The sequence below is a fragment of the Pan troglodytes genome, chromosome 4 (assembly GCF_028858775.2).
Source record: "Pan troglodytes isolate AG18354 chromosome 4, NHGRI_mPanTro3-v2.0_pri, whole genome shotgun sequence".
NCBI lineage: Eukaryota > Metazoa > Chordata > Mammalia > Primates > Hominidae > Pan > Pan troglodytes.
In genome coordinates, this window is record NC_072402.2 from 165,877,446 (window position 1) to 165,902,061 (window position 24,616).

Genomic DNA, 24,616 nt, shown 5'->3' on the forward strand with positions numbered 1-24,616 from the left:
TTGCTCTGTCATCCAGAGTGTATGTGCCATCATAGCTCACTGCAACCTCGACTTCCCGGGCTCAAATGATCCTCCTGCCCCAGCCTACCAGGAAGCTGGGATTACAAGCTTCTTTGGTTATCCTCCCAAGTGTCATTTTACCCAATGCCACAGCATTTGGGGTCCACCTCTCCCACTGCAGCTCTCTCCACATTGTGAAGAAGTTGGAGAGCTCCCCGAGCACTGAAGATTCCTAATTGTTATCTTCCCCTCCCTCCCAGTTGGCCAATACACATGTCTTCCCCAGAGGGCTTCAGTAACCCCTCCCATTCTCCAACCCCCACAGGAATCCTACACAAAGGCACTGGGGAAAACCAGTTCCTGACCCAGCAGCCTGCCATCATCACCAGCATCATGGGCAATGGTCGCCGCCGGAGCATTTCCTGTCCCAGCTGCAACGGCCTTGCTGAAGGCAACAAGCTGCTGGCCCCAGTGGCTCTGGCTGTTGGAATCGATGGGAGCCTCTATGTGGGTGACTTCAATTACATCCGACGCATCTTTCCCTCTCGAAATGTGACCAGCATCTTGGAGTTACGGTAAATGGCCTCACAGGCAACCTTCTTTTGCTCTCTTGCCCCCCATAACTCCTGAGTTTGATCGGGTAACTGGGGCTGCATTTGGGATTCTCCAGAGAAGATATAGTCCTTGTGATCCAAAACCTAGGCCCAGAGTCAAATAAGGAGGTGGGAAAAATGCTTTGTGTATCTATGAAAAACCATACACAGATTTGATACAATAGTCAACAACTGACTTACAGACAAGGCTTTTAGTCTCCAGACTGGAGAACAACCAAGGCATCTTTTATTTTTAAGAAGCTCTATAGACACACATCAAAGTTTGAGAACCACTAATGTTCATTTGCTAATTCAAAATGTTGTATTGAGCACCTCTATCTGGCTAGCTCTCTATAAAGTCTCTGGATCTTTGCACATTCACTAGGATAGCACTTCCTTTACTGCGTAGGCTTTGCTGTGTAATTTCTGGCCAGCCTAGGTAGATTCCTCCTGCCCATTGCTGGCTACTAAGTCTGAAAGCCAGACCCCTCTGTGCTGGGAAAAAACTGACCCCTAAAAGCTCTTAGACATGCTCTTGCCAGGAAAGTTGATTTCAGACCCTCAACTCAGAGGAGATCTGTAATTAGAGAGAGAAATAAGATCTATAAGAAAGGGGCAAAATTTCATTCAACAAATATTTGATGAATGTATACCATGTCCCAGGGGCTTTCTGGCTAGAAAAAAAAAAAAAGTGGGGTCAAACAAAGCACCTGTTGTTGTGTTTGTGTTCTGGTAAGGAGCCACAGACAAAATCATGTGGGCAAATAAAAAATAATAATTTCCAGTATCCTTAATTGCTTTAGGGGAAATATAACAGAGTAAGAAACAGGAACTGGGGGACAGGGAGGGTACATGGATGAGGAGGCTATGTAAGGTGAATTAGTTGGAGAAACCTCTTGTACTAGGTCACGTTTGGCTAGGATCTGAGTGATAGACGTCAGCCATGGGGAGATCTGGGGAAAAGCACTCAGGCAAAGAGAAGTTGTTCAAAAGCCCTATACCAGCCAATAACCTGGCTGATTTAAGGACTGATAGAAGCCCAATGTGGCAGGAGGGTGGTGAGCTCAGGGAAGGGTACCTCAATGCATCAGAGTCTCACTAACCACTTAGACAAGAGTACATTGTATTGCAATGAACAAGCAATGGAGGTTGAAGTAGGGAGTGGGGTGGAATTGATATGATCTGATTTGCATTTTTTTAAAGATGACTCTGGCTATTGTGTATGGAGTAGATTGTAGGACTGCAGGAGTGGAGGCAGGAAAACCCATAGGGAAGCTGCAGTGATTGTCCAGGATTGGGGCAATGGTGATTTGAACCAGAATGGTAGCAGAAGAAAGAGGAGTGCTCCAATTAGAATATATTTTCGAGGTAAATCTGATAGGATTTGCTGATGGATCAGGTATAAGGAACGAACAAAGACAGAAACGAATCAAGGGCCCTGCCTAGGATTTTGGCCTGACAACTGAGTGGATGATGGCATCTTCTGAAGCAGCCTTAGCCTCTCTCCTAGAAGGAACTGCAGGTTGCACTTGCATTTGAGAGTCTCTGAGGCCCTGTCTGGGAGAAATATCAGTGGCCTGCCCCCAGCAACTGCTGCTGAGCATTCTTGGGAGCCAAGAGTGTGCCAGGGACTGAGAGGAGTAAAAAGAGGAAAAAACAAGAGCTTCACCCTGAGGAGGCTGCAGCCTCAGTGATCCAGTGGGCATTTATTGAGCATGGAGGCGAGGCAGGCATGTACTGGGCTCTGCGGTACAGAAGGGGATGAAACACAGGCTCAGAAAACACCCATGTGAGCATGAGAGGTGGCACCTGGGGAAGTCAGTGCAGTTCAAGCTGAGCTGAAGGGCCAAAGGCCAACCATTATGGAGATCCAGAGACAGGCCTGGGGTGGAGGAGGGGGCATGGTAACCAGAGGGTGAACAATGAGAGCAAGAAGGACACACGTGGGAAGAGGCCAGGTAGCCCTCACGCTGCCAAACTGGCGATCAGACAAATCACTTTTCCTAGACTTGCCCATCCATATAGATTCCCTTCCCAAGATGTTGTTTTTGTTTGCTTTTCTTAATCCTAGGAAAGCCTCCTTTTCTCAGGCACCCTGTGGGCAACAGAGAACCATGGGAGAAGACAGGGTAGGGTGGAGGTAGCACTGTGCTTTGCCATTGCCTATAGGAAAAAAGGGTGGAAATATTTCATCTGGCCCTTGTAATCTTCCACATCAGGCCCTTCCTCCTTTGTCACTGTTCTTCCTGCTCAGAGGCTAATCAGCCCTCACCTGGTACAGTCTCACCTCCAAACCTTCACTCTTGCTGCTTGCTCTGCTTAAAATACCTTCCCTACCTAATCTACCACATCACATCCACCTGCAAGGCCCAGTGTCAGGGCCCCTTCTTCCACGTAGCCTGATCTCCCCAGCAGAAACCATTGTCACCCACCTCTGAGTCACTACACCCTCTGATCCTCCATTAGAGTTGATGCCACTGAATGCCTTGTTGTCATTATCTCCATGTAAGTCTTTAGGGCCTAAGCATGTGAACTTCTGCAGCAGACCCCTTGGTCATCTTTGTCCTTTTAAGTCCTAGAGGAGATCCTGGCCCACACTAGGTGCTCAAGATAGGTTGCTTAAATTAAAGAAAACACAGACCCGTCTCCTCCCTCTTGTTGGAGTTGGTCCCTGATTCCACGTCTCTCGAGTTGTGGAGGCCACAACGTCAATGGTGCAAGCTAAGGGCCCAATCAGAACAAGTCACGCCATGCCCACGTGGTGACATTAGGACAGCTTGAGGCGGAATGTGGCTCCCAGTTTCCCTCGATAGCTGTGTGATTCTTTTTTCTAACTGCCTTTAGACTTGTTCTTACTTTCATCAGCCAGGTACCCAGAGCCGATTAGAAGTTAAGCTTTTATAAGAACACTGGTTTTATTCTTCTTTTCTTCCCACTACATACCTGAAAACAAAGGGCTGTCAATCCCCTCTCTTCAAAACAGCAACCAGCAGAGGGAGGGAGGGGGAGGAAGAGACCTGTCTTGCTTATGTCTTTTCTCCATTGTAAGTTGGCAGCTGAATGATTCCATTTCGGGAGTCAGTACCCATCCCTATCTCGCTTACCCACCCCAGAGCTGAGCCTCTGAATTGGGATCCTATTGAAATGTTTCCATGGTTCTCTCACTATCCTTCCCCCTTCCTCCTTCCTTTGTCTCTCCAAAACATGCAGGGACAAGTTCTATACACTTAAATAACTTCTGATGCTACAAACAGCCTTCTCTTAGGTAAAATGGTTATCACCTGTGTGCTCTGATTAGGCAGACATTTAGGACATTTCCATACTCCTGTCCCATAAAAGCCTGATATCCCATCTTTACTAGTCCAGTTCCCACTGCCCATTCCAAGTGGTCTTTGGAAAACCTAAGCCCTGGAGCAGAGTAAATTTGTCAGTCATTAACATTATAGGGGGAATTTCTCTCATAGCAAATCTTTTCTCCCTCCCCAGTTTTAGAACATCTTAGGAATTAGACCTCAATATGAGGCAGTAAATTATACGGGATGGGACGGTATCTCTCTTGCTTTTCTTAGCTTAGCTCCTTTTAATAAACATAAGAATCTCACACCTTACATAATTTTTGAAATTTTCATTTTTTTATTTTTTAAACATAAAATAATATTATGATATTAAACATGCTTTTTTCCAACTAAACCGCTTCTCCATGCTGACATTCTGATGGTGCTTTCAGCATGGAGTCAAGGGCACCAATCATTAGAGGAGACCTTCAGAGAAGGGACATGTCCAACCCAGATATGTTAGTACCGGGCGGGGGGAAAGTGGGAGCCTGGGAAGGCGGGCAAAGCCAGCAGACATTGGAAGGAAGCGTCACCAAGGACAAGCTCTGCCTGAGAGTTTCAGCCAGGACAGACCCTGCTTGATGACCAGGTAGACTGTTAGGGAAGACTATGTGGTTCCACTTAAAGAACGGAAATGCTTTTCCTGTGTGGTCAGGCTTTGAAAATGGGGGTCAGGAAAGAAAAGTCATGAAGCACTCAATCCCGAATAAAAGTAAAAACAATGTCCCCATAAAATTTTGGAGACTGATTGGCACTATTTTCAAAGTCTTTTTACCAAGGGTAGAACCCAGATTTTATGAAGCCTAAGACTAATACAATTTCAGAGGCTCTATCTAAGAAGAAAAAAATAAAATTATAAATATGAAATGAGAAATGAAATGGAATATTTAGGATGAGAAAAGAAACCCAAAAAATTGCAACGTTTAGAAAAGCCAATTCTATCACAAACATCACAAAATCCAGACAAATAACCTAATATTTTTATTAATTACTCCTGTAACACTTCCATGATACATGTTTTTCTATACTTTTTGGCTGCATATCTTTGATCATCTTTTAATATCACAGTTATTTTGTAATTTCATTATCTATAGAAAGAACAGAGGGATTTTCAGTCTTTCCTTTAGTAGGGCTGATCAAAATTTGTTTCGTATTATTGATAAATTAGAAAACTTTCTTTTGTGTTCATAATTGATTATTGGTGATGTGTAAATCATTAGAGTTATAAAATTGGGGAAAATCTTTATCAAGTTTCCTTTTTAATATCTCTGGGCATTTCAGGTTTTCCTGAGGAGTGAATAATCTAAATAGTCTTTGAAATGATGCTCATTAACCAGTTTGTCATTGATGTCCTTGTATTAGTGAAATATGAATTCTACATGGGGACTTTTACTCTCTGCAATGATGCTAGACAAATCAACATTGTAGGACAGGAGCATTCCTCAAAGACATTCCTATTCAAGAATGGCTAGCAACCATTTAACTGGGTGCTAAAGGGACTGCAAGCCACATGAGCTCATCCTCCTGAAACTAAACCAAATGTACCCCAAGTCAACTTCTCTTTAGTTAGAACAACAACAACAAAACAACCCTGTGGCTACTCCAAGTCCACCTTCCTCAAGGGGAAAATGTGGCACAGAGAGAGTTGGAATGAAAAAAGACAACAGTCTCCACTGATTACAGATTTGTAATTCTGAGCAGAACATGAGGGATTGGAGTTAGTCCAAGGCAAAGTCTGCCCAGCACTAAGGGAAGCAGCCTCATTCCTTGCTTCCTTCACTCAAGAAACTGTTTTTCCAGCCCTAACTCTCTCCTGGGCCTTCTACTAAGTATCTGCAATTCAGAGATGACTGAGTCATGTCCTATTCACAAAGAACTGAGGGGGACAGGCACACAAACATAAATCACCAGACAGCATGATGGCAGCTCTGAGAGACGGGCTGAGAATGCCACAAGAGACGCTGAAGGCTTCGCAGAGACATCATTGAGACTCTGCAGTGTGAAGAAGAGCTAATCCATCTCAATTCTCCCATCTGAAACACCACTTTTTCCTCAAAGGGCTCACCTAAAGAGTCTGTGGTATTAAAACCATGCACACAAAGCCTAGGCCTATCCCTTGTAAGTAGGACATCTGTACCCAGCTGCATAGACTGACTCGGTGATGCTGTTATTCTGGTTTGTTGCCTGCTAAGCACCCAGCCTGCTGTGATCCTGGACTGGAATAGCAGTGACCTCAGCCTTTCTCCAAAGCTCATATTCATATGATCATTCAGGCTCTACACTCTCCAACGACTTGATCCTTCACCCCGCCCTTCTCCTTCCCCCAACATAGATCTTATATTAATCAACTGAAAGCAGATGTTCTTAGGAAAGAAGTAGGTCAGGCCTGCAGACCCAAATCCCATCCAGTATTTTTACAAAATCTTGACTTTAAAAAGTGAAATTGATATTGCAATAATTAAGAGCCAAATATGACTGCCACTGGTGGCAGATAACATTTCACTTTCATTAAGCAATATAAAATAGACGCGAGAATTCCCGGCTGCCACCCTGACACACCAGGCTTTGCAGAATGAATCTTAAATTGCACTATGTCAGTCAGAGCTCAGGAGTTATCAGCATCATTTAATTAACTTTTTTTTTTTTGCAAAAACTAACACATTGGAATAAAATATAAAAACGTAATCCCTGTGCAAACCCACCACTAATGATGGCCCCCGGCAGAGGACTGAGCTACACCTGAGCAGAAATCAGGGCATTAAACTCTCTTTGTCCCTGCCCTGAAGCCTTTCTCCTCAACTGAAAGGGAAAGAGGGGTCAGGGGTTTCTTCCACTTTGGCCTAGAAGCCTCGAGAATGGGAGTGGTTCTCCTTAATTGAGACCTTAGCATCTTCTCGTCTCTGGCACGTTAATTTTCAGCCACAATTTCCTATTGAAATTGAATGTATTTCTTCTCTTAAAACAACAACAAAATTTTTACTAGTTCTCTGATAAGAAATGATAACTGGAGTCTTTGACTCCAATTCCAAGAGGATATTATTACCTATAAATTTCATTTATGGACGTTATTGCAATATTGGACGTTACCTTTTAGAAAGAATGCATATTTGGGGTCCCACCCCAAGTTAAAAGGAGACAATGAAGGTGACATGGAGCAGGGAAAGGAAGTGGTTCAGAGTCTCAGGGTTCAATAGCCTTTGCCCAACTGCAGTAGGCTGTGAGCAGGGTCTCTCTCTTGGGTGGTACTCATTCTACCCTGAAATGCACCAATGGCAAATAGGTGGTACATGTGTCACCATCCTCCCTCCCACACTCAGAGGGGACATTGCAAGTGAGTCACAGTACTCTTTATACCTGATATTAAATTTGGTTTCAAAATCCTTCTACCACCACACTCCCAGTAGCCATTACTGGCCAACACATGTTGGCACCCAAGATATAACCTGTTTGCCATCCCTTCCTTAGTCAGGAGGCATATTTCACCTGTTGCCACCTGTGTCTTGTGACAGCCACATTGCTGATGAGAGAATTCAAGCTTTCTTGTCCAGATTGTCCAATGTCTGGGAGGAGTCCAAAATCAGGGGCACTTCTCAAGCTATTGAGCCAGGAGTTGTCAGTTACAGGGGAAAAAAGAAAAAGACTGCCTTTTTTGGGCCCCTTTATACAAGAAACAAAAATGTTATGTTTGCTTTATCATCAATTCTTCTGCTAACTGTTTGTTCTTTTTTCCTTTCTGTTTTCTTTCTATAAAGAAATAAAGAGTTTAAACATAGGTAAGATGAAGAACTCTTTCCCATATAATTTGATATGGTTTGTTTGCTTCCTTGTGTTTGCTTTTTTTGTTTTGTGCTTCTTGTGTAATGTTGTATATTTTTATGTACCAAATATAGTAACTTTTTTATGTGCTAATTGTGTGTTGTGGATATGATAAGCTTTAGCAATTATGAAATGCAGTCAAAAAGCAACCAAATAAGCTGACAGTAATTAGAATTTCCGGGAGATTCAAGTGCAAGATAATGAACCCTCAGCGAACTTTTATCCCGACTGCTCAGTGCGGTCCATAATTGGGCTAAACAGTTGAGGCAAACTCCTGGCTTTTGTAAATGCTGGACTGGGTTCACAAAAGCTTTAATGAACTGGAAACGGGTTAAAAACTCATTTTCAACTCATTAATGATTTTTTCCCCTGGATATATGGTCATCTTTAAAAAAAAAAAAAAGTTAATTGCCAATCTGCCGATCAGAATGAATCCAACAGTCAGATGCATTGAGAATTTTCATGGAGTAAAATCACTTTTGAATAGTTTGAAGGATGGAGACCAAGTATTCTTTGTCAAAACCGCCTTGGTCATTACATTGATCCAAGGTTATCATTTAAAACCACACTAGTACAATTCACAGATAAAGTGTAAAACACACATACATGTGCATTCACACATGAACCACACTGAAATGAAGATAGTGTGAGCTTTCTTAAAGAAAAATGACCTTATTTTTATTCAGAAGAAGAGAAAACAAAGCAATCTGTACCACTACTCAACGGAATGCTTCTGCTCACTTTTTGAAATGAAACATGGACAGCTCTCCTTCATGATATTAGGTCAAAATTAGACAAAAAGTAAAGTCAAATTGCACAAGATCATAACAGTCAGTGGAAAGGCCATGCATTGACAAAGTCCTCTGTCTTCTTCTCAGGCACCCCAAAATTGGCCTGTTATAGGCACCCCATTTGAGCCAAATTTTAAAAATGAGTAGAAATGCCCTGGAAGGACATTTTTCCAGGAAATTCACCAACCTCATGTGATCTTTGCCACAGCCACAGGTATGGAGGCATGGCTGTCCCTCTGACGTGAGTTTCTCTGCAAGCATCTTGGTGAAAACAGGTATGAGACCATGGAGAAGAATGGTCTCCCTAAGCAAGAACTGACCTCACACCCACCACTGCCTGCTCTTCTGCCAGAGCTTTTGAAAAGCCTCCTCAAATCAGGCTCCCTAGAAAGTCCAAAATTAATTATCTCTCTCATAGGTAGGCACAGATGTGCAATGCCTTGATCCTTCTGTTGATAATGCCAGCTACTGTTCGTTCAGTAACAGAGTGCAGCATCTAATTAGAAAATGGCATGAATTTTTCCCTTTCTGCCCTAATTTGTTTTGCATATATGGATAGTCTCTAATGACTTAATAGCCAAAAAAGAAGAAGAAAAGAGGAAAGGAAAGGAATGAAACCAGGTAGTCTACGCTTTAGTTATCTGGGCTGGAATTTCAGAAAAACTTTGACTTCTAGTTCAGGGATGTGTCTTAATAGCAACCTGAAGAGAAACGGGAATGAAAGACCATCTCAACTCCACACAGATTGTTCCTAAAAATAGCTTCCTAGTTCTTTTCTTTTTTTTCCTTAAATCAGGGAAGACCCCAAATGGTGGTGTTTTAATTAGTAATTTCCTAGCTAATGTCAACAGGACAAATGCATCCAATGCTGTCATCTCTCTCACCTTCCCTCCACCTCTCCCAGCCCCTGTCTTCCCATCACCCCAAAGTAAAATTGAAAAATAATAGGAAAAGGCTGGTTGCATGGTTTATACCTATAATCCCAGCACTTAGGGAAGCCAAGGCAGGAGGATCTCTTGAGGCCAGGAGTTTGAGATCAGCCTGGGCAACATAGTGAGACCCCATCTCTACCAAAAAAAAAAAAAGGTTTTTAATTAGCCAGGCATGGTGGCATGCACCTGTGGTTTCAACTACTCAGGAGGCTGAGGCAGGAGGACCACTTCAGCCCAGGGATTTCAGGCTGCAGTGAGCTAGAATTGTGCCACTGCTCTCCAATGAGACCCTGTCTCTGAGAAAAATAAAATAAAATAGCAGGGGAAAATAAAGGGGGCCTGTGCTCATTTCAAAACCTAGTCTACCACACTGAGGCAGAAAAGCAATTACTGTTTGCATCCTAGAGGTGCTGATTGTAATAACCAGTATAGGAATAACATAAGCACCTATTCTGGTCCCAACCTCAAACCAGTGACAGGCACTACAAAGGGAAGAACTGCAGGGTTTTGAGCCAGAAGGAACATTAGCAATATCCAGTATGATTGATTTAATCCCCCCAGCCCCTGCAAAAAAGCTAAGACCTGACATAGTCAAATGACTTAACCAAGGTCACCACCAGCTGGGTCAGAATTGAGTTTAGAGTTTCCTGTGTTTTAGTCCTGAGCCACTTCTACAAGTCTTACTCTGTCCTAGTTAGCCTCACACAGGGCAGCCAGACACATGGCAGGGGAAGCAGCCCAGGTCTCGGAGGCTCACGCCTTCCTAATACACTTCACACACACAAAGGTATTAATCCCCTAGTGTGGCTGGGAGCCCTGGCAGACCGTGGCTCACGCCTGTGACCTCACTGTTACCTAGATTTGAAAAGTGCATCTCCTGTCTCAGTAATTCAGATTCCAGACACAGTACCAGAAAGATACCCACATTTCTTTACACTAAATGCCAACTTTATCCATGTCCACACTGAAGAGCAGTAAAGAAGCAAGCTCTGAGCCTGGAGATTGGGGGCGGTTATGGGGTGCTTCCCATGATAAAATTAGGAAAACTCCAGGTCACCCTGGTATTAATGGCCTAGTACCCTGGAAGCATAGGTTAAAATGAGAACATTGTCACATGGAAGTGTTCCTCTATCCCGCTTGAGAATACACTAAGCCCTTAAGGGGAAATTAAGGAGACTGCACACACATGGACTGTAGTTGGTCTTGAATAACTATCCTGCTTACAAAAACAGGATTGGAGTGGGAGCTCTTGTACTGGCTAAATGAAGCAACAGTTGTTTAGCATGGTGGGAAATGAATTTTCTAATAGCATAAGAAGCATAAGTCCAATTAGAAGTAGCTAAGAACCATGATGTGTTAGAACACTGAGTTTGATGTTAGATTCTTTCCAGTTCACTAAAGTGGAAAGACACTAGAAAAGGTAAGCGTCTTGCTAGGATTTTTGTCATTCCTTTGATCTAGGAGGCCAGCTCCATAGCCCCCTCCTCATTTCTCTTTGTGCTTCTTCTACTAAAGCAACAACCCAGCACACAAGTACTACTTGGCAGTGGACCCCGTGTCCGGCTCGCTCTACGTGTCCGACACCAACAGCAGGAGAATCTACCGCGTCAAGTCTCTGAGTGGAACCAAAGACCTGGCTGGGAATTCGGAAGTTGTGGCAGGGACAGGAGAGCAGTGTCTGCCTTTTGATGAAGCCCGCTGCGGGGATGGAGGGAAGGCCATAGATGCAACCCTGATGAGCCCAAGAGGTAAAGGACATCAAGGAAGAGTCTCCTGCCCCAGATAAAGCTTTGCCACCAGCTTGGCTTTCTTCTCATCAGAACTTAACTGAGTCCAGCAGTCCAAAACACAGCTTTCCCTGTAATCATTTAACTCAGATAGATTGCTTTGGTGTGTGGATGGGTGTTTAAAAAGAAAACCAATCATGAGGTCAGGAGATCGAGACTATCCTGGCTAACATGGTGAAACCCCATCTCTACTAAAAATTACAAAAAATTAGCCGGGCGTGGCGGTGGGCGCCTGTAGTCCCAGCTACTCGGGAGGCTGAGGCAGGAGAATGGCGTGAACCCGGGAGGCGGAGCTTGCAGTGAGCCGAGATCGCGCCACTGCACTCCAGCCTGGGCAACAGAGCGAGACTCCGTCTCAAAAAAGAAAAAGAAAACCTTATTTATTTATTTGAAGTAAACTTTATCATGCACATAGGCTCCAAGTGGAAAGTGAAGGGGATTGCGCCTGGAGATTTCTGACTGCTGCCAGTCAGGAGAATCAGAGGAAATCCTGGCTCCATGGGCCACAGTGCCAGCTGTGTGGGCTGGAGACAGAACAAAGCCCAGCGAGGGGCCTCTGGCCACGCCCAGACTTCCGTGGTAGACAGCAAATGTGTATGAAGTCGAAAGTGCAGTGCCTCACATGTTGTAAATGCCCAATAAATGGTAGTAATTAAGAATGGGTATAATTTCCAGGGGTCCAGGATGGAGGAGTTCTGGGAACCCATGGGTCTCTATTTGAAAAGGACTAAAAATACTTAACATTAAGGAGCAGTCATCTGAGAGTCCAATTCCTGTTAGCATTTTTAGCTACTGTGAAAGCAGCAGGGCAGCATGGATTAAGGAGGCAAAGCCTTGTACTTGGGCACTGGGGCAAAGACACAAAATAAATAGAAGCCATATCTGTGCCTTTCCAGCCCTGCTGCAACAGGGGAATGCTAGGCCCCAGTGTCCCCCTGGGGCATTGAAGTGCTGATTGGAGTCAAGCTTAACTGGGAATACTTCCTGAAGCATACACCTTGAATTAGGAATTTGTAACTACAAGAATCATCGTTTCTCAGCATTACTGCTGCAATCGGTTGTGAAGTATATTCAAGTAACTTACTACTAATAATGTTTAGGGTAATGAACTTAGGAAATAACTTCTTTTCTAAGGAGAGCAGATGCAAAGTTATTTCCTGCTTCATTCATTTGCGGCCTTGGTTCATTTGCAGTCCAAGGAGCATGCTTTCGTCAGTTGCAGGGAAGAGGGTGGTGATATAGCCAGCACCCTAGGAACTATACAAATCCCAGCACAGTGCCCATGGGACAGGATCTTGCGTTAGAAGGCTGAGAACCACTGCTCCGAGGGTACTAATCAATTCCAGTAAGGTCTCTGGTCTAAGCAGAGTGCTCAGCAAGGCATCTCATCTCCCACCTCCACCCCACAATCCTACACCTTTCCAAGAGATAAATCCACACCGCTTGTCTTGCTCAGGTATTGCAGTAGACAAGAATGGGCTCATGTACTTTGTCGATGCCACCATGATCCGGAAGGTTGACCAGAATGGAATCATCTCCACCCTGCTGGGCTCCAATGACCTCACTGCCGTCCGGCCGCTGAGCTGTGACTCCAGCATGGATGTAGCCCAGGTGAGACTCTTTCTTATTTCTCTTCACTAAGCAACACCTGCCCCTTGGCCTGAGGTTCTTACCTGTTTCCTGTTTGGTTTGGAAGTGGAATGGGAGGGAGAGATACAGATACAGATCACAGGGTTGTTTGGAGAAAGCCTGAGATGAGCTAAACAGTAAGATGGAGTGGAAAATGTCAGATAGGTATGAGAGAGAGAGAGAGAGCAAGAGAGAGGGAAAACTGTTGAGAAAAGTGGAACTGGTGACACACTCCAGCCGTGGCAGATTACAGGGTAGAAGCTGCTGTGTAATTACCTCCCTTCTCCATCATTATTGCAGGTTTGAGAATGTACTGTACAGTGTTATATGTCAATCAGAACTTTCCCGTTAATCTGAAATGATTGCATCCTCACTATATAAACCTTTACTTTGTGCAGTAGTAACTAGAGCAGAGCCCTCTACAATATCACCCAAAGTGTGTGTTTAGTTTGGGCTGTTAGAGAGGCAGAGAACAGAGGCTCACTCAAATGTACAGCATTTGTTCTCAGACAGCCTGGAATATATGTTCAGCCTTTCTATAACGGCCTTTTCAACCCTTGGCCAGCCTCATAAATTTCAGCTCAAGTTCCACAACAGACAACTTGCTACTGAGATTTTTATTTCAAATTCCGTAGAGGAAGAATGCGTTTGGTTCAGTTTATTTTTTAAAGCAGACACTCAAGTTGTAGTTTGCTGGCGAGCCTGCACTTTGGCTCCCCTTGGATCAGAGCCATCTTCCAAGTCACATGGCTCCTTTTTGTGAATTAGATACAGGTGCCGCCTCTAAATGTACATAGCTTCCATAGGCGTCTGCTTGGAGAGCAGAGTATGGGCTGGATGGCATGGTCTCTTGTGCAGTGAACTACCTGTGCAACCATATGTAACAGCTCTGATGCTGGTCCAGCCATCTGAAGCTGAGAAGCAGCATCATAGGTAGAGCTGATGGCCTGTTCTGGTCATGGCAGGTGACACGGTAGAAAATATATATTATATTATCTCTTCTTCTCCATCACACCCACTCATCATGGGCAATGAGCAGCTGGTTCAATGAAGAGCATTTCTAATACAATGTGTTATTAAAAAGCTGTCTTTTTTCCTAGATATATAAAACCAGTAAGTGCCCTACAGTTAAACGTTGGACATATTAAAGGCTGTTCTTTAATCTGATACCACGTCATCCACAGGTTCGTCTGGAGTGGCCAACAGACCTTGCTGTCAATCCCATGGATAACTCCTTGTATGTTCTAGAGAACAATGTCATCCTTCGAATCACCGAGAACCACCAAGTCAGCATCATTGCGGGACGCCCCATGCACTGCCAAGTTCCTGGCATTGACTACTCACTCAGCAAACTAGCCATTCACTCTGCCCTGGAGTCAGCCAGTGCCATTGCCATTTCTCACACTGGGGTCCTCTACATCACTGAGACAGATGAGAAGAAGATTAACCGTCTACGCCAGGTAACAACCAACGGGGAGATCTGCCTTTTAGCTGGGGCAGCCTCGGACTGCGACTGCAAAAACGATGTCAATTGCAACTGCTATTCAGGAGATGATGCCTACGCGACTGATGCCATCTTGAATTCCCCATCATCCTTAGCTGTAGCTCCAGATGGTACCATCTACATTGCAGACCTTGGAAATATTCGGATCAGGGCGGTCAGCAAGAACAAGCCTGTTCTTAATGCCTTCAACCAGTATGAGGCTGCATCCCCCGGAGAGCAGGAGTTATATGTCTTCAACGCTGATGGCATCCACCAATACACTGTGAGCCTGGTGACAGGGGAGTACTTGTACAATTTCACATATAGTACTGACAATGATGTCACTGAATTGATTGACAATAATGGGAATTCCCTGAAGATCCGTCGGGACAGCAGTGGCATGCCCCGTCACCTGCTCATGCCTGACAACCAGATCATCACCCTCACCGTGGGCACCAATGGAGGCCTCAAAGTCGTGTCCACACAGAACCTGGAGCTTGGTCTCATGACCTATGATGGGAACACTGGGCTCCTGGCCACCAAGAGCGATGAAACAGGATGGACGACTTTCTATGAGTAAGTGGGTTTGTAAAGCATCTCTGAAGAGCCCTTCCCTTGCCCTAGCTGGCATTAGGACTGGGTCGTTTGTGTAGCTTTTTAAATTGCTTTGTCACGTTGTCTTTCTAACTTTAATGATGTCTTATGGCCTCAAGATATTCATGTCCCCTCTCCCTGACTCTGAAATGATTTGCTCTAATGGATCTCTGATATTGAGCATCCTCCCTACTAGAGTTGGGAATTCCTGTTGCCTGCTTGCTGTTCAAATTTCAGGATATTGGACATGCACAGCACCTGGGAGGTAAAATGTTGATTAACTTTGCTGATTATTCAAGTTTGCCATGGGTGCGGAAATTAGAACCTAAAAGGCAAGATCCCAGTGGGGCTCCTGTGATTTGCCAATAGGTCCAGCAACACACTTGACTGCACAGACAGGTAGATAAACTCTGAATTTCCTCCTTAGCAGAAGCAGATCGATACAGATAAAGCATTAGGTATATTAAAAGATGCGAGAGCTGGTCATATTTCCCCTAACAATTATCTCATACTTAATAGTCCTGACGCTTGTTTTGCAAAAAGCTGTTTTTCCTAGCTCCTGCAGGCAGCTCTTGGTCAAAGTGTCTGCTGCTGTAGGTACTAATGGTGGGATGCTGGTTGGAGGAAGTTACTAGGCATGATTCTCCCAGTGGCTGGCTGAGACTGGAGCAGAATTTATAAATATCTGGCTCTCCTAGGTGATGAAGGAGTGTGTTAACCCCTGTGTACTTGGAGTCCTTGCTTGTGTTTTGTCTGGATGCTGCTGCTAGCTGAGAATGTAGTAAGTTAGGGAGAGTTGGCACAGCAAAAAAAAAAAAGGAGGGGGGGGACAAGAGGGAGAACAGAAAACCTCATTGTTGATCATTCCTAAACCCAGCAATGTTTACTTCCTGTTTGTATGCCAATGGTCTTGGGAGAATGTAAAAGGAAGCTGTTGCCACCTGCTGGATATTTAGTGCATTGCAGAAGAATTGCTTTCCCTGGTTCTGACTTTCTTCTTTGGGCAACTCTTTCTCAAGCACCTTAATGATGCTTGAGATTTCTGAAGCATCTTAATACCCTTCAGGACACTGTAGTTTTGATCAAACTTTACCAGCCAGTGATTCTGCCCTCGAGGGTACCATCTGAGTGCTGTCCTTGGCTCTCATACCGAATTAGGCTGAAGCTATACACTCACCCAAACACCTCCGAGATTTTCATCTTCCTTTCTGACAGTTTCAACCAAAGACCTAATGCATTTCAGAAACAATTTGTTGGCTCTCCTGAAAGAGGGGGAAAAAACATCCGTCTCAGGGAGGCCAGCCTGAACTGGGCCTGGTTTACAGACTGTCATAAAGAAGCTTGGGTTCAAGTGCATCCACAGATCTGAACTCTAAAAGGGAAAGTATTTTCCAGAAAGTGTCCCTAGTTTAATGAAAACATAGGCATGACTCGTAATTGTGTTTTAAAATGTTCAGAAGTTACATTGAAACTGAATTTTTTTATCTTAATTTGATAAGCTGCCCTTTTTTTCATAATGTAGATAAATCCAGTGATCACAAATTCTCCATTGTGGGGTTCAAATGTATAGGGTTTTCTTTTCTACCTGAAAAGATGGTGAGTTCTTTTTGTTTTATGGCACTTTTGGCACATGATCAGCCAATTGGAAGACACACAGCCAACTTAAAAATCAGACATAACTTCACCTCCTGTCAGGGCAGTGTGGTCAAGACCAACACTGCATAGCCTTAGCCAAAACTTTAGAGAAAGGGTGATGAAGAAAACCACACAGAGGCTGTGAGGCTACTAGAAAAGTCTGTCCTGGTCGGGAGCGATGCCTCATGCCTGTAATTTCTGCACTTTGGGAGGCTAAGGCAGGAGGATCACTGGAGGCCAGCAGTTTGAGACCAGCCTGGCCAACATGGAAAAACCTCATCTCTACTGAAAATACAAAAGTTAGCCAAGTGTGGTGGTGCATACTTATAGTCTCAGCTACTTAGGAGGCAAAGGCATGAAAATCACTTGAACTCAGGAGGTGGAGGTTGCAGTGAGTTGAGATCACGCAGCTGTACTCCAGCCTGGGCGACAGAGCAACACTCTGTCTCAAAAAAAAAAGAAAAAGAAAGAAAGAAAATGATTTGTCCTTCAGTGAGAGCTTCCTTAGGGGGATTCCTCTCTTCCCACTCTGTTACGGGGGGCAGAGTACAAATCCCCCTATAGGTGAGAAGAGTGGCCATATCTTTTTTTTCTGCATAGAACATGAGGTAGAGAAGCCATTTATCTGCCGTGTTGTCACAGTGACTGTCTAAATATGGATTTGATTATCCCCATTTTATTGATAAAGAAACTGAGGCTCAGAGAATCGAAGTGACTCCCCTAAGACCACACAGGGAGTTGGTAGTGAAGCAGGACTGGAATCCAGATCTCCAAGCCCAGCGTTCTTTGCATTGCACACTAGCGTTGTAAAGCAGGGCTATGAATGGAATTTGTAACTCCACCTTCAGACTCCACATGGGAACTGTCCCTGAATTTTTGGGAAGATGTAACTCAATAAGACCAGCCTATCAATGACTCTGGAAGCAGGAGAGAGAGAGGGGTAGGAAAAAATAACACTATCGAATCTTCCTGGACCCATTTTATGATCAGCCAGTTCCAGAAACTTCCAAGACATCCAACCTTGGAATTAAGATTTCCCCAGATGCAGGCCATTGGGTCTTGATAGAAGAAGTAGCCTGATTTAGTTACATCCCTGAGGGAACTCAGGTTTTCACAGTCTTCCCCAAAAGGCAGCATCTTATACCAGAAAGCTCCTAGGTCTTAGGATCAGGATGACAGGGGTGTGGAGTCCATCTCTGCCACATGCTTACTGATTGACGTTGGACACGTTATTTAACCTCTCTGAGCCTCAATGTCTCATCTGTTACATGGGGATAAAAATGCAAATTAACAACAGGAGCCCTGTGCTAATCCACTGAGATAATACATTTTTAGAAATTAGCAAAGCGCTTGGCATATAGAAGTTTAACTCAGAGTATAGGCTAATGGGATTTGAGAGGAATTATTAAGCACACCTCTGTCTCCTTCCTACCCCTCAGGTTTCACTCAACTAACTGTAGAGTGGATACAAGAGTCAGACAGATAGAGACTTATTTTGGAAAAGCAGAATTGAAGAATGCAGCTTGCACATTAGGTCTTTTTAATACCTCACTTTGCATTTCTCCTGCTCTCTTCCCACCTCCCAGTGCTGCCTGCTGGTCTCTCATCCCCTGCAGGAGCAGAGTCTGCCTTAGCAAACTTCGGGCTCAGAGGGGCAGAAAAACACATCACCCTTAAAAAGAGGCCCTCCAGAAGACAGAAATGATAAAGAGCCTCTTTAGTCATGTTCAACTCCTTCTCCCAATCCAGCAACTGGGGAAGGGGCAAATGTCAGATCAAAGGAAAAGATGGAAGTTGACTTCCCATGGTGTGGGGTTCAAGAGTGATTTTACAGAATAAGCTGCCATGCAATTCATGAAGGCTGGAATGGGCCCCTTTAAAAGTTGCCTCTCTCTCCTCTTTGTCCTGGGAAGTGAAGAGCTGGGCAGAAATAGAGCTGATACAGAATGCCTTTTGGAAACCCTATCATGCCTGCTAAGTTCCCAGACTAGGGAAGATGCATCTGTATTCCTGAAAAGAACAGTACTGTCCTTAAAATTACACTGTCTACTCCCTATACTCTCTCTTTCTCCACTCCCTCCCTTCTTTATTTTAGTCCTTAGCACCTATTACTCACCATCTGACATGCTGTCTATTTTCTATCTTGGTTTAGTTTTGCCCTCTTCAGCTAGCATGAGTGCAAGAATTTTGCTCCCTTTTCTTCCCAGCCGTATCTCCAGTGCCTTGAACTGTGTTTGGCACATCACAGGTGCTTGATGAATATTTATTGACTACATAATTCAAAGGCAGCCTCCAGTCCCACTCCAGCCAAGGCTGGGCCAGTTCCATTGGGTTGGCATTGAGATCCCATTGCTGGAACTTACAGCGCTTCACTCCTACATGCAGAGTCATTTGCAAAAAGACCTACATCTGAAGATGTTCCTTGGGGGAAGTAAGTAGAGCTGGAGGCAGCTGAATCTTCTTAAAAGTTAAAGAAAATCTGTTTTTCTCCCTTTGGCCCATGAGATTCTAGTCCCTACCCTAAAGCTCTGCTCCCTAAAGTAGAAACTCCAGTTCCTACTACTTCTCTCATAAGGAAACGCAGCAGCCTATGCATTGTAAGTGTCCCCAAACTACAGTGGATTGGAATTAAAATCCTTGCCCTGGTCCCAGAGAATGTACTTGTCAGCAGGAGGACAAACTGTCTGTTACTGAGTACCGCACTAGACACCCCGTATCCAAATACTTAGAATTGCTTTGTTTTCTGATGTTTTAAATGCCTTTTGTTTCTGTTTATTAAACATGAAAGTATTGATTACAAGTAATTTCTTTTTTTTTTTTTTTTTTTTTTTTTTTTTGAGACGGAGTCTTGCTCTGTCGCCAGGCTGAAGTGCAGTGGCACAATCTCAGCTCACTGCAGCCTCCGCCTCCCAGGTTCAAGCGATTCTCCTGCTTCAGTCTCCCGAGCACTGGGACTACAGGCGCACACCACTGCGCCCAGCTAATTTTTGTATTTTTAGTAGAGACAGGGTTTCACCATGTTGGCCAAGATGGTCTCAGTCTCCTCACTTCATGATCCACCCACCTCAGCCTCCCAAAGTGCTGGGATTGATTACGGGCACAAGCCACCATGCCCGGCTGATTACAAGTAATTTCTAAATTATGGGAAAATGCAAAGAAGAAAATGAAGATTCGTCAAAATTCCATACAGCAAAACCACCATTAACATTTAAATGTCTATATTTTCAGTGAATTTCTGCTCCATATAGATACTGATATTTTTTACCCCTCCCTGAAAAAAAAAGCTACTGTCAAGGGAGTAAATTTTGTACCCCACACTTCCACTCAACATGTGTAGATTTGTGTATGCCAATAAATAGAAACCCATGTTGTCGATCCTGACGGCTTCATAGGTTTCTACTTTACGGATAGATCATCAGTTATTTAATGAATCTCCCATCAAGGAACATCTAGGTTGTTCTAATTTGTCACTATTGTAAATAGCACCTTTGTCCCCCTGCCTGAGAAGTGGTTTCTTTAGCAGGTAAGAAAGCACAGAGGAGCCCTATTGATTTAGCAGACCTAAGTCCCCATCCCTGATTACAACACCAGGGCTTTCCAGGGAGTGCATGGTCTGCGCCACCCCCTGCCTGGGGCCCTGGGCGAGTGATTGATAGGGGTGGATCCTGAGCTCACAGACATTCCTGCTCCAAGATCTCCCTCCTCTCTCCCCCAACACCTTTACGCAGCGCGGTGTCCAGCTTAATGTGATTGCACTCTCAGCTTTGAAACTTCTGCAGAGCTTCACTGCTTCTAGTTCTTCCCAGAAGCAAAGTTTCTCAGATCCCTGAAAGCCTGAGCCAGGTCTGCAATTCTTTATTCCAAAAACATTTCCTGAGTGCTCTCTTGTCTTTGATGTTGTCATCCTAAGCCCTAAGCGACAACATCCAACAGGCCACAGCGGTCCTTTCCACTGCTCACAGGCCCTCCCCACAGGGATCCTTCTCTGAGGACCCCCCCCCCCCATCCCCACGCGCTGCACAAGCTCCAGTTCCCATCCCTCAGACCCTGCCAGCTTTTTCCCTCTCCCCAGTCCAAAGGGAGTAACCCCCAGGAGCTGAGCCACTTTCCCTTCTTTTTTACCCTCCAAGCAAAATGTCTTCATAGCTCCGCCTTCTTCCTCCCCTTCCTCCTCCAGTAACAAAACTCATCTGGGAGAGCTCAAAGGCCTGGAAACGAGCCTGCTTTCCTTTCCTGGGTGTGAGAAGGGCCCAGCTCTCAGAGTACAGTGGATCTTCCAAAGTGGGGAAAGGCTGTCCCAACTAGAACAAGGCTTCTTGCTAAAGGTGATGTGGGGAGAAAACTCCACGGTGTGAGAAAAGAGGAAAGACGACACATATACATAAAGAAGGAGGCCCCAGAGTCAGGCCATTTGCAGGCAGTAGGGCATGATCACTGGTGTCCCTAGACTTACTTACTTGGGTGCTAAGGACAACTGATGGTAAGGGAGTCATTGGGAAACTGTCTAAGAAGGCTGCTTGGGAAGTGGAGCCATGGTGGTTTAGTGGGGACCAAAGAACAGGTTCCATGCAGCCAGGCCTTCTATGCTGAGCCAATAATGTGCAGGTGGCATTTGGCACAGGCTGATTGTCCAGAGGCCTAGGAGGTGACAAGTGAGACAAGGTTGGACTCCAGTAGAAGACTCGGGGCATGGATGGTCTCAAATGCCAGATTTTTATTTGATTTAGCAACCAATGGGAAAAGAGTGTGGTTTGTTCAGCAGGGAACTGACATGGTGAAACTATTTGGGGAATATTCATTTGATGGCTTTGTAGAACACCTAAATTAAAAAACAAGAGAGGGCCAAGTGCGTGGCTCACACCTGTAATTCCAGCACTTTGGGAGGCCAAGGGAGGTGGATCACCTGAGGTCAGGAGTTCGAGACCAGATTGGCCAACATGGCAAAACCCCATCTCTACAAAAAATACAAAAATTGGCCAGGCATCGTGATGCATGCCTGTAATCCCAGCTACTCGGGAGGCTGAGGCAGGAGAATTGCTTGAACCCAGGAGGTGGAGGTTGCAGTGAGCGGAGATTGTGCCACTGCACTCCAGCCTGGGACAGAGTGAGACTCCATCATCATCTCAAAAAAAAAAAAGAAACAGAAAAGTAAGAGAAGCTCACATGTGGCTGTTTTCTCTAACTAGAGGAAGCCTGAGACCAGGTGAAATGTTTTCCAGGAGCTGAAGTCAGTTATATCAGCGGATAGAAGAAGCATCACAGCTGTTTCTCAGGGCATAATAGGGTTTTGACTGTGACGAGGGGCCTCAGTGAGATGTGCCACCCAGCCAACCCACCTTTCCAGCTCTTTCTCTGGCCCTGTGAGTCTTGGGAACACTGTCAGCCCCAATGACTGCTGCTAACCAGGGTTTATCTATCTATCTCCCCCCAGCTATGACCACGAAGGCCGCCTGACCAACGTGACGCGCCCCACGGGGGTGGTAACCAGTCTGCACCGGGAAATGGAGAAATCTATTACCATTGACATTGAGAACTCCAACCGTGACGATGACGTCACTGTCATCACGAACCTCTCTTCAGTAGAGGCCTCCTACACAGTGGTACAAGGTGAGCCTCCACCCATACCATCCTACCCCTAAACTCACCCATAGACCCAGAACCCAGCCAAGCCCAACATGTGAGTTATCCAGCCTGGGAGGACTTCCAGAGACCCAGCGTACCCCTCAGCTTTCTGTTTTATTCAAGTGTCCACAGCAAACTATAAGAGGTCATTCTTGTAGAAAATGACTTAATCAATCAGATAGAGCAGAATGTCATCTACGCCCAGCCAAATGTCTAGATATTTGAACTGTCTACATAGTTATCTGAAAATGTCCATTTCCACCCGCCCCCCCCCCCACATACTCTCTCCCTACCTCTTACCCTTCCATCACCACCTCTCCCCACCAACCCAAAACACATAGTTATCTTCTCAAAGGCCATTTATTCTCCTGGCTCACCACTAGATTTCATATTTTCTTGTTCCATCCTGATTCTCTCTTTTAAGCATTTGTTTGATGAGTTGGTTGCCCTGGGACTGGAGCTCTTTAACATTCTCTCTCCAAGACTGGGATCTCAAAGGTCTCTGCCCACCCTGTGGTTATTGTTGCTACTAGACATGTTTTGCAGTCCAGGGCAAGCACTGGGGCTGGCAAGAAAATGAATTGTGCCGATTAACTTTTCTTTTAATTAAGATATAATGTCGGTGGGCTAGCCTGTTGTCAGAGGATAAAAGTGTCCTCTCAGTAGATAAATGGTGACATTTCTGGACTATTATCCCACAGCGGAGCCTGTTTCAATGACTCTATTTCTGCTCTGCCAAATGATTAATGATGTAGATTCTGTCCTTCTGCGTGACGGCTGGAGTCTCAGGAGGGACAGGTACACACTTGCTCACTGTCCCAAAAGCTGACATCTCAGAGGCCAGCCCAGGCCAGCTCCTTTGCCCAATCAGGAAGCAGTGTATCTGTAAAAGGAGTCTCTGACTCACATTTCCTTCCCGTAACTTTTCCGTAAAGGAAAAGGTCAGACGTCTGATTGACTCGTGTAGTTTCCACTGGGGAAGATAAACACATTATCAGCACCCACCCACTGGCTGCATCTCCCTGATGTATTTGAGTCTCTTCAGAGTTCTCTTGAGTGGGGGTGGTATCAGATGCAGTTGGCAGTAAAAGCACGAGGATGGGGAAGGTTGACTTCTTCTCTCCATTTTCTCAAAGAATCCTGGGCTTTGATTTGTAGTGGATCTGGCCTGTGGCTAGACCAGCAACCTTGGGTTAGACGGCAGGCAAAAGGAGGAAAAAACTGAAGTCATTTGCCTTTCTTTTTTTTTTTTTTTTTTTTTCTGGTATAAGCTAAAATATATATGTTAAGCTTCGGGAATTTGATTGACACAAATTGTGTAGGCAATAGACATCTTTAAATGTTTAAACGTGCTATTAATAGTCTTCAGTGAGTAAAAGAAACATCACGGCATAATTATTTCTGGAGTGCCACATATTATGTTTTTCTTTACGTGGATCAGTAGTATCTCTGCTACTTACCTTCACATGGTATGTATGTGTGCTAATTGAAGGCAGCCTTCGCCTAATGGCTGCAAAAAGTACCATGGAAACCTATAAAAAAAAATAGGGGTTCTATTCTCTTCTGACTAATAGAGCGGATAATTTATTTCCCTATCCCCACCCCCACTTACATTTTTCCAGATCAAGTTCGGAACAGCTACCAGCTCTGTAATAATGGTACCCTGAGGGTGATGTATGCTAATGGGATGGGTGTCAGCTTCCACAGCGAGCCCCATGTCCTAGCGGGCACCATCACCCCCACCATTGGACGCTGCAACATCTCCCTGCCTATGGAGAATGGCTTAAACTCCATTGAGTGGCGCCTAAGAAAGGAACAGATTAAAGGCAAAGTCACCATCTTTGGCAGGAAGCTCCGGGTAAGTGGTTCCACCCAATCTGTTACCACAGAGTGGGAGGGGATATACACTTTCCTCACAGAGCTGAGAAAGTTTCTCTGTTACCACAGAGTGGGAGGGGATATACACTTTCCTCACGGAGCTGAGAAAGTTTCCCAGCTTCAAAGCCTCTAATACCCCTTTATTCCCTGGAAAAGGCAAACTCTCCACTCAGAAGGTAGAATCCATCTCCCTTTGGGACTCATACCTTGGGAAAAACGTTCTCCATTTCCATTTCCTAGGACTGAAAAAGGCGGCCGTTTCCTGCTATGGGGATTTACATTATGCTCTAACTAGAGACAGTTTTGGTCTTCTTTTCACACTTGCTGTCTTCTTCCTCAGTTTTCACTGTCTGGCCAGTTCAACCAATGAATTGGTGTTCGTGCCTACTATGTGCTGAGTAATTTGCTAAGTGCTGGAAGAACAAAACTTTTAAAGTATGTTCTTTCTTTGCACTCAAGGAATTGAGGGTCTGATAAAATATGCAGGCACAGGATGATCACAGGTTAAGTGAAAAGACAGA

General features: G+C 44.8%; 1 protein-coding gene across 20 annotated transcripts in view; it reads left to right on the forward strand.

Moving 5' to 3' along the window:
- The window catches only part of TENM2 (teneurin transmembrane protein 2), a 3,953,434-nt gene that overhangs the window by 3,894,456 nt on the left and 34,362 nt on the right, over positions 1–24,616 (forward strand). For 17 of the 20 annotated variants that reach the window (XM_054685270.2, XM_054685274.2, XM_054685276.2 and 14 more), the window contains 7 exons: positions 326–575; positions 7,681–7,701; positions 10,983–11,215; positions 12,711–12,865; positions 14,068–14,942; positions 22,027–22,202; positions 23,840–24,075. In XM_054685270.2, coding sequence (XP_054541245.1) covers positions 326–575; positions 7,681–7,701; positions 10,983–11,215; positions 12,711–12,865; positions 14,068–14,942; positions 22,027–22,202; positions 23,840–24,075 — 1,946 coding nt within the window. The remainder of the gene's footprint in view (positions 1–325; positions 576–7,680; positions 7,702–10,982; positions 11,216–12,710; positions 12,866–14,067; positions 14,943–22,026; positions 22,203–23,839; positions 24,076–24,616) is intronic. The other 3 variants (XM_054685273.2, XM_054685275.2, XM_054685277.2) reach the window with 1 other exon arrangement.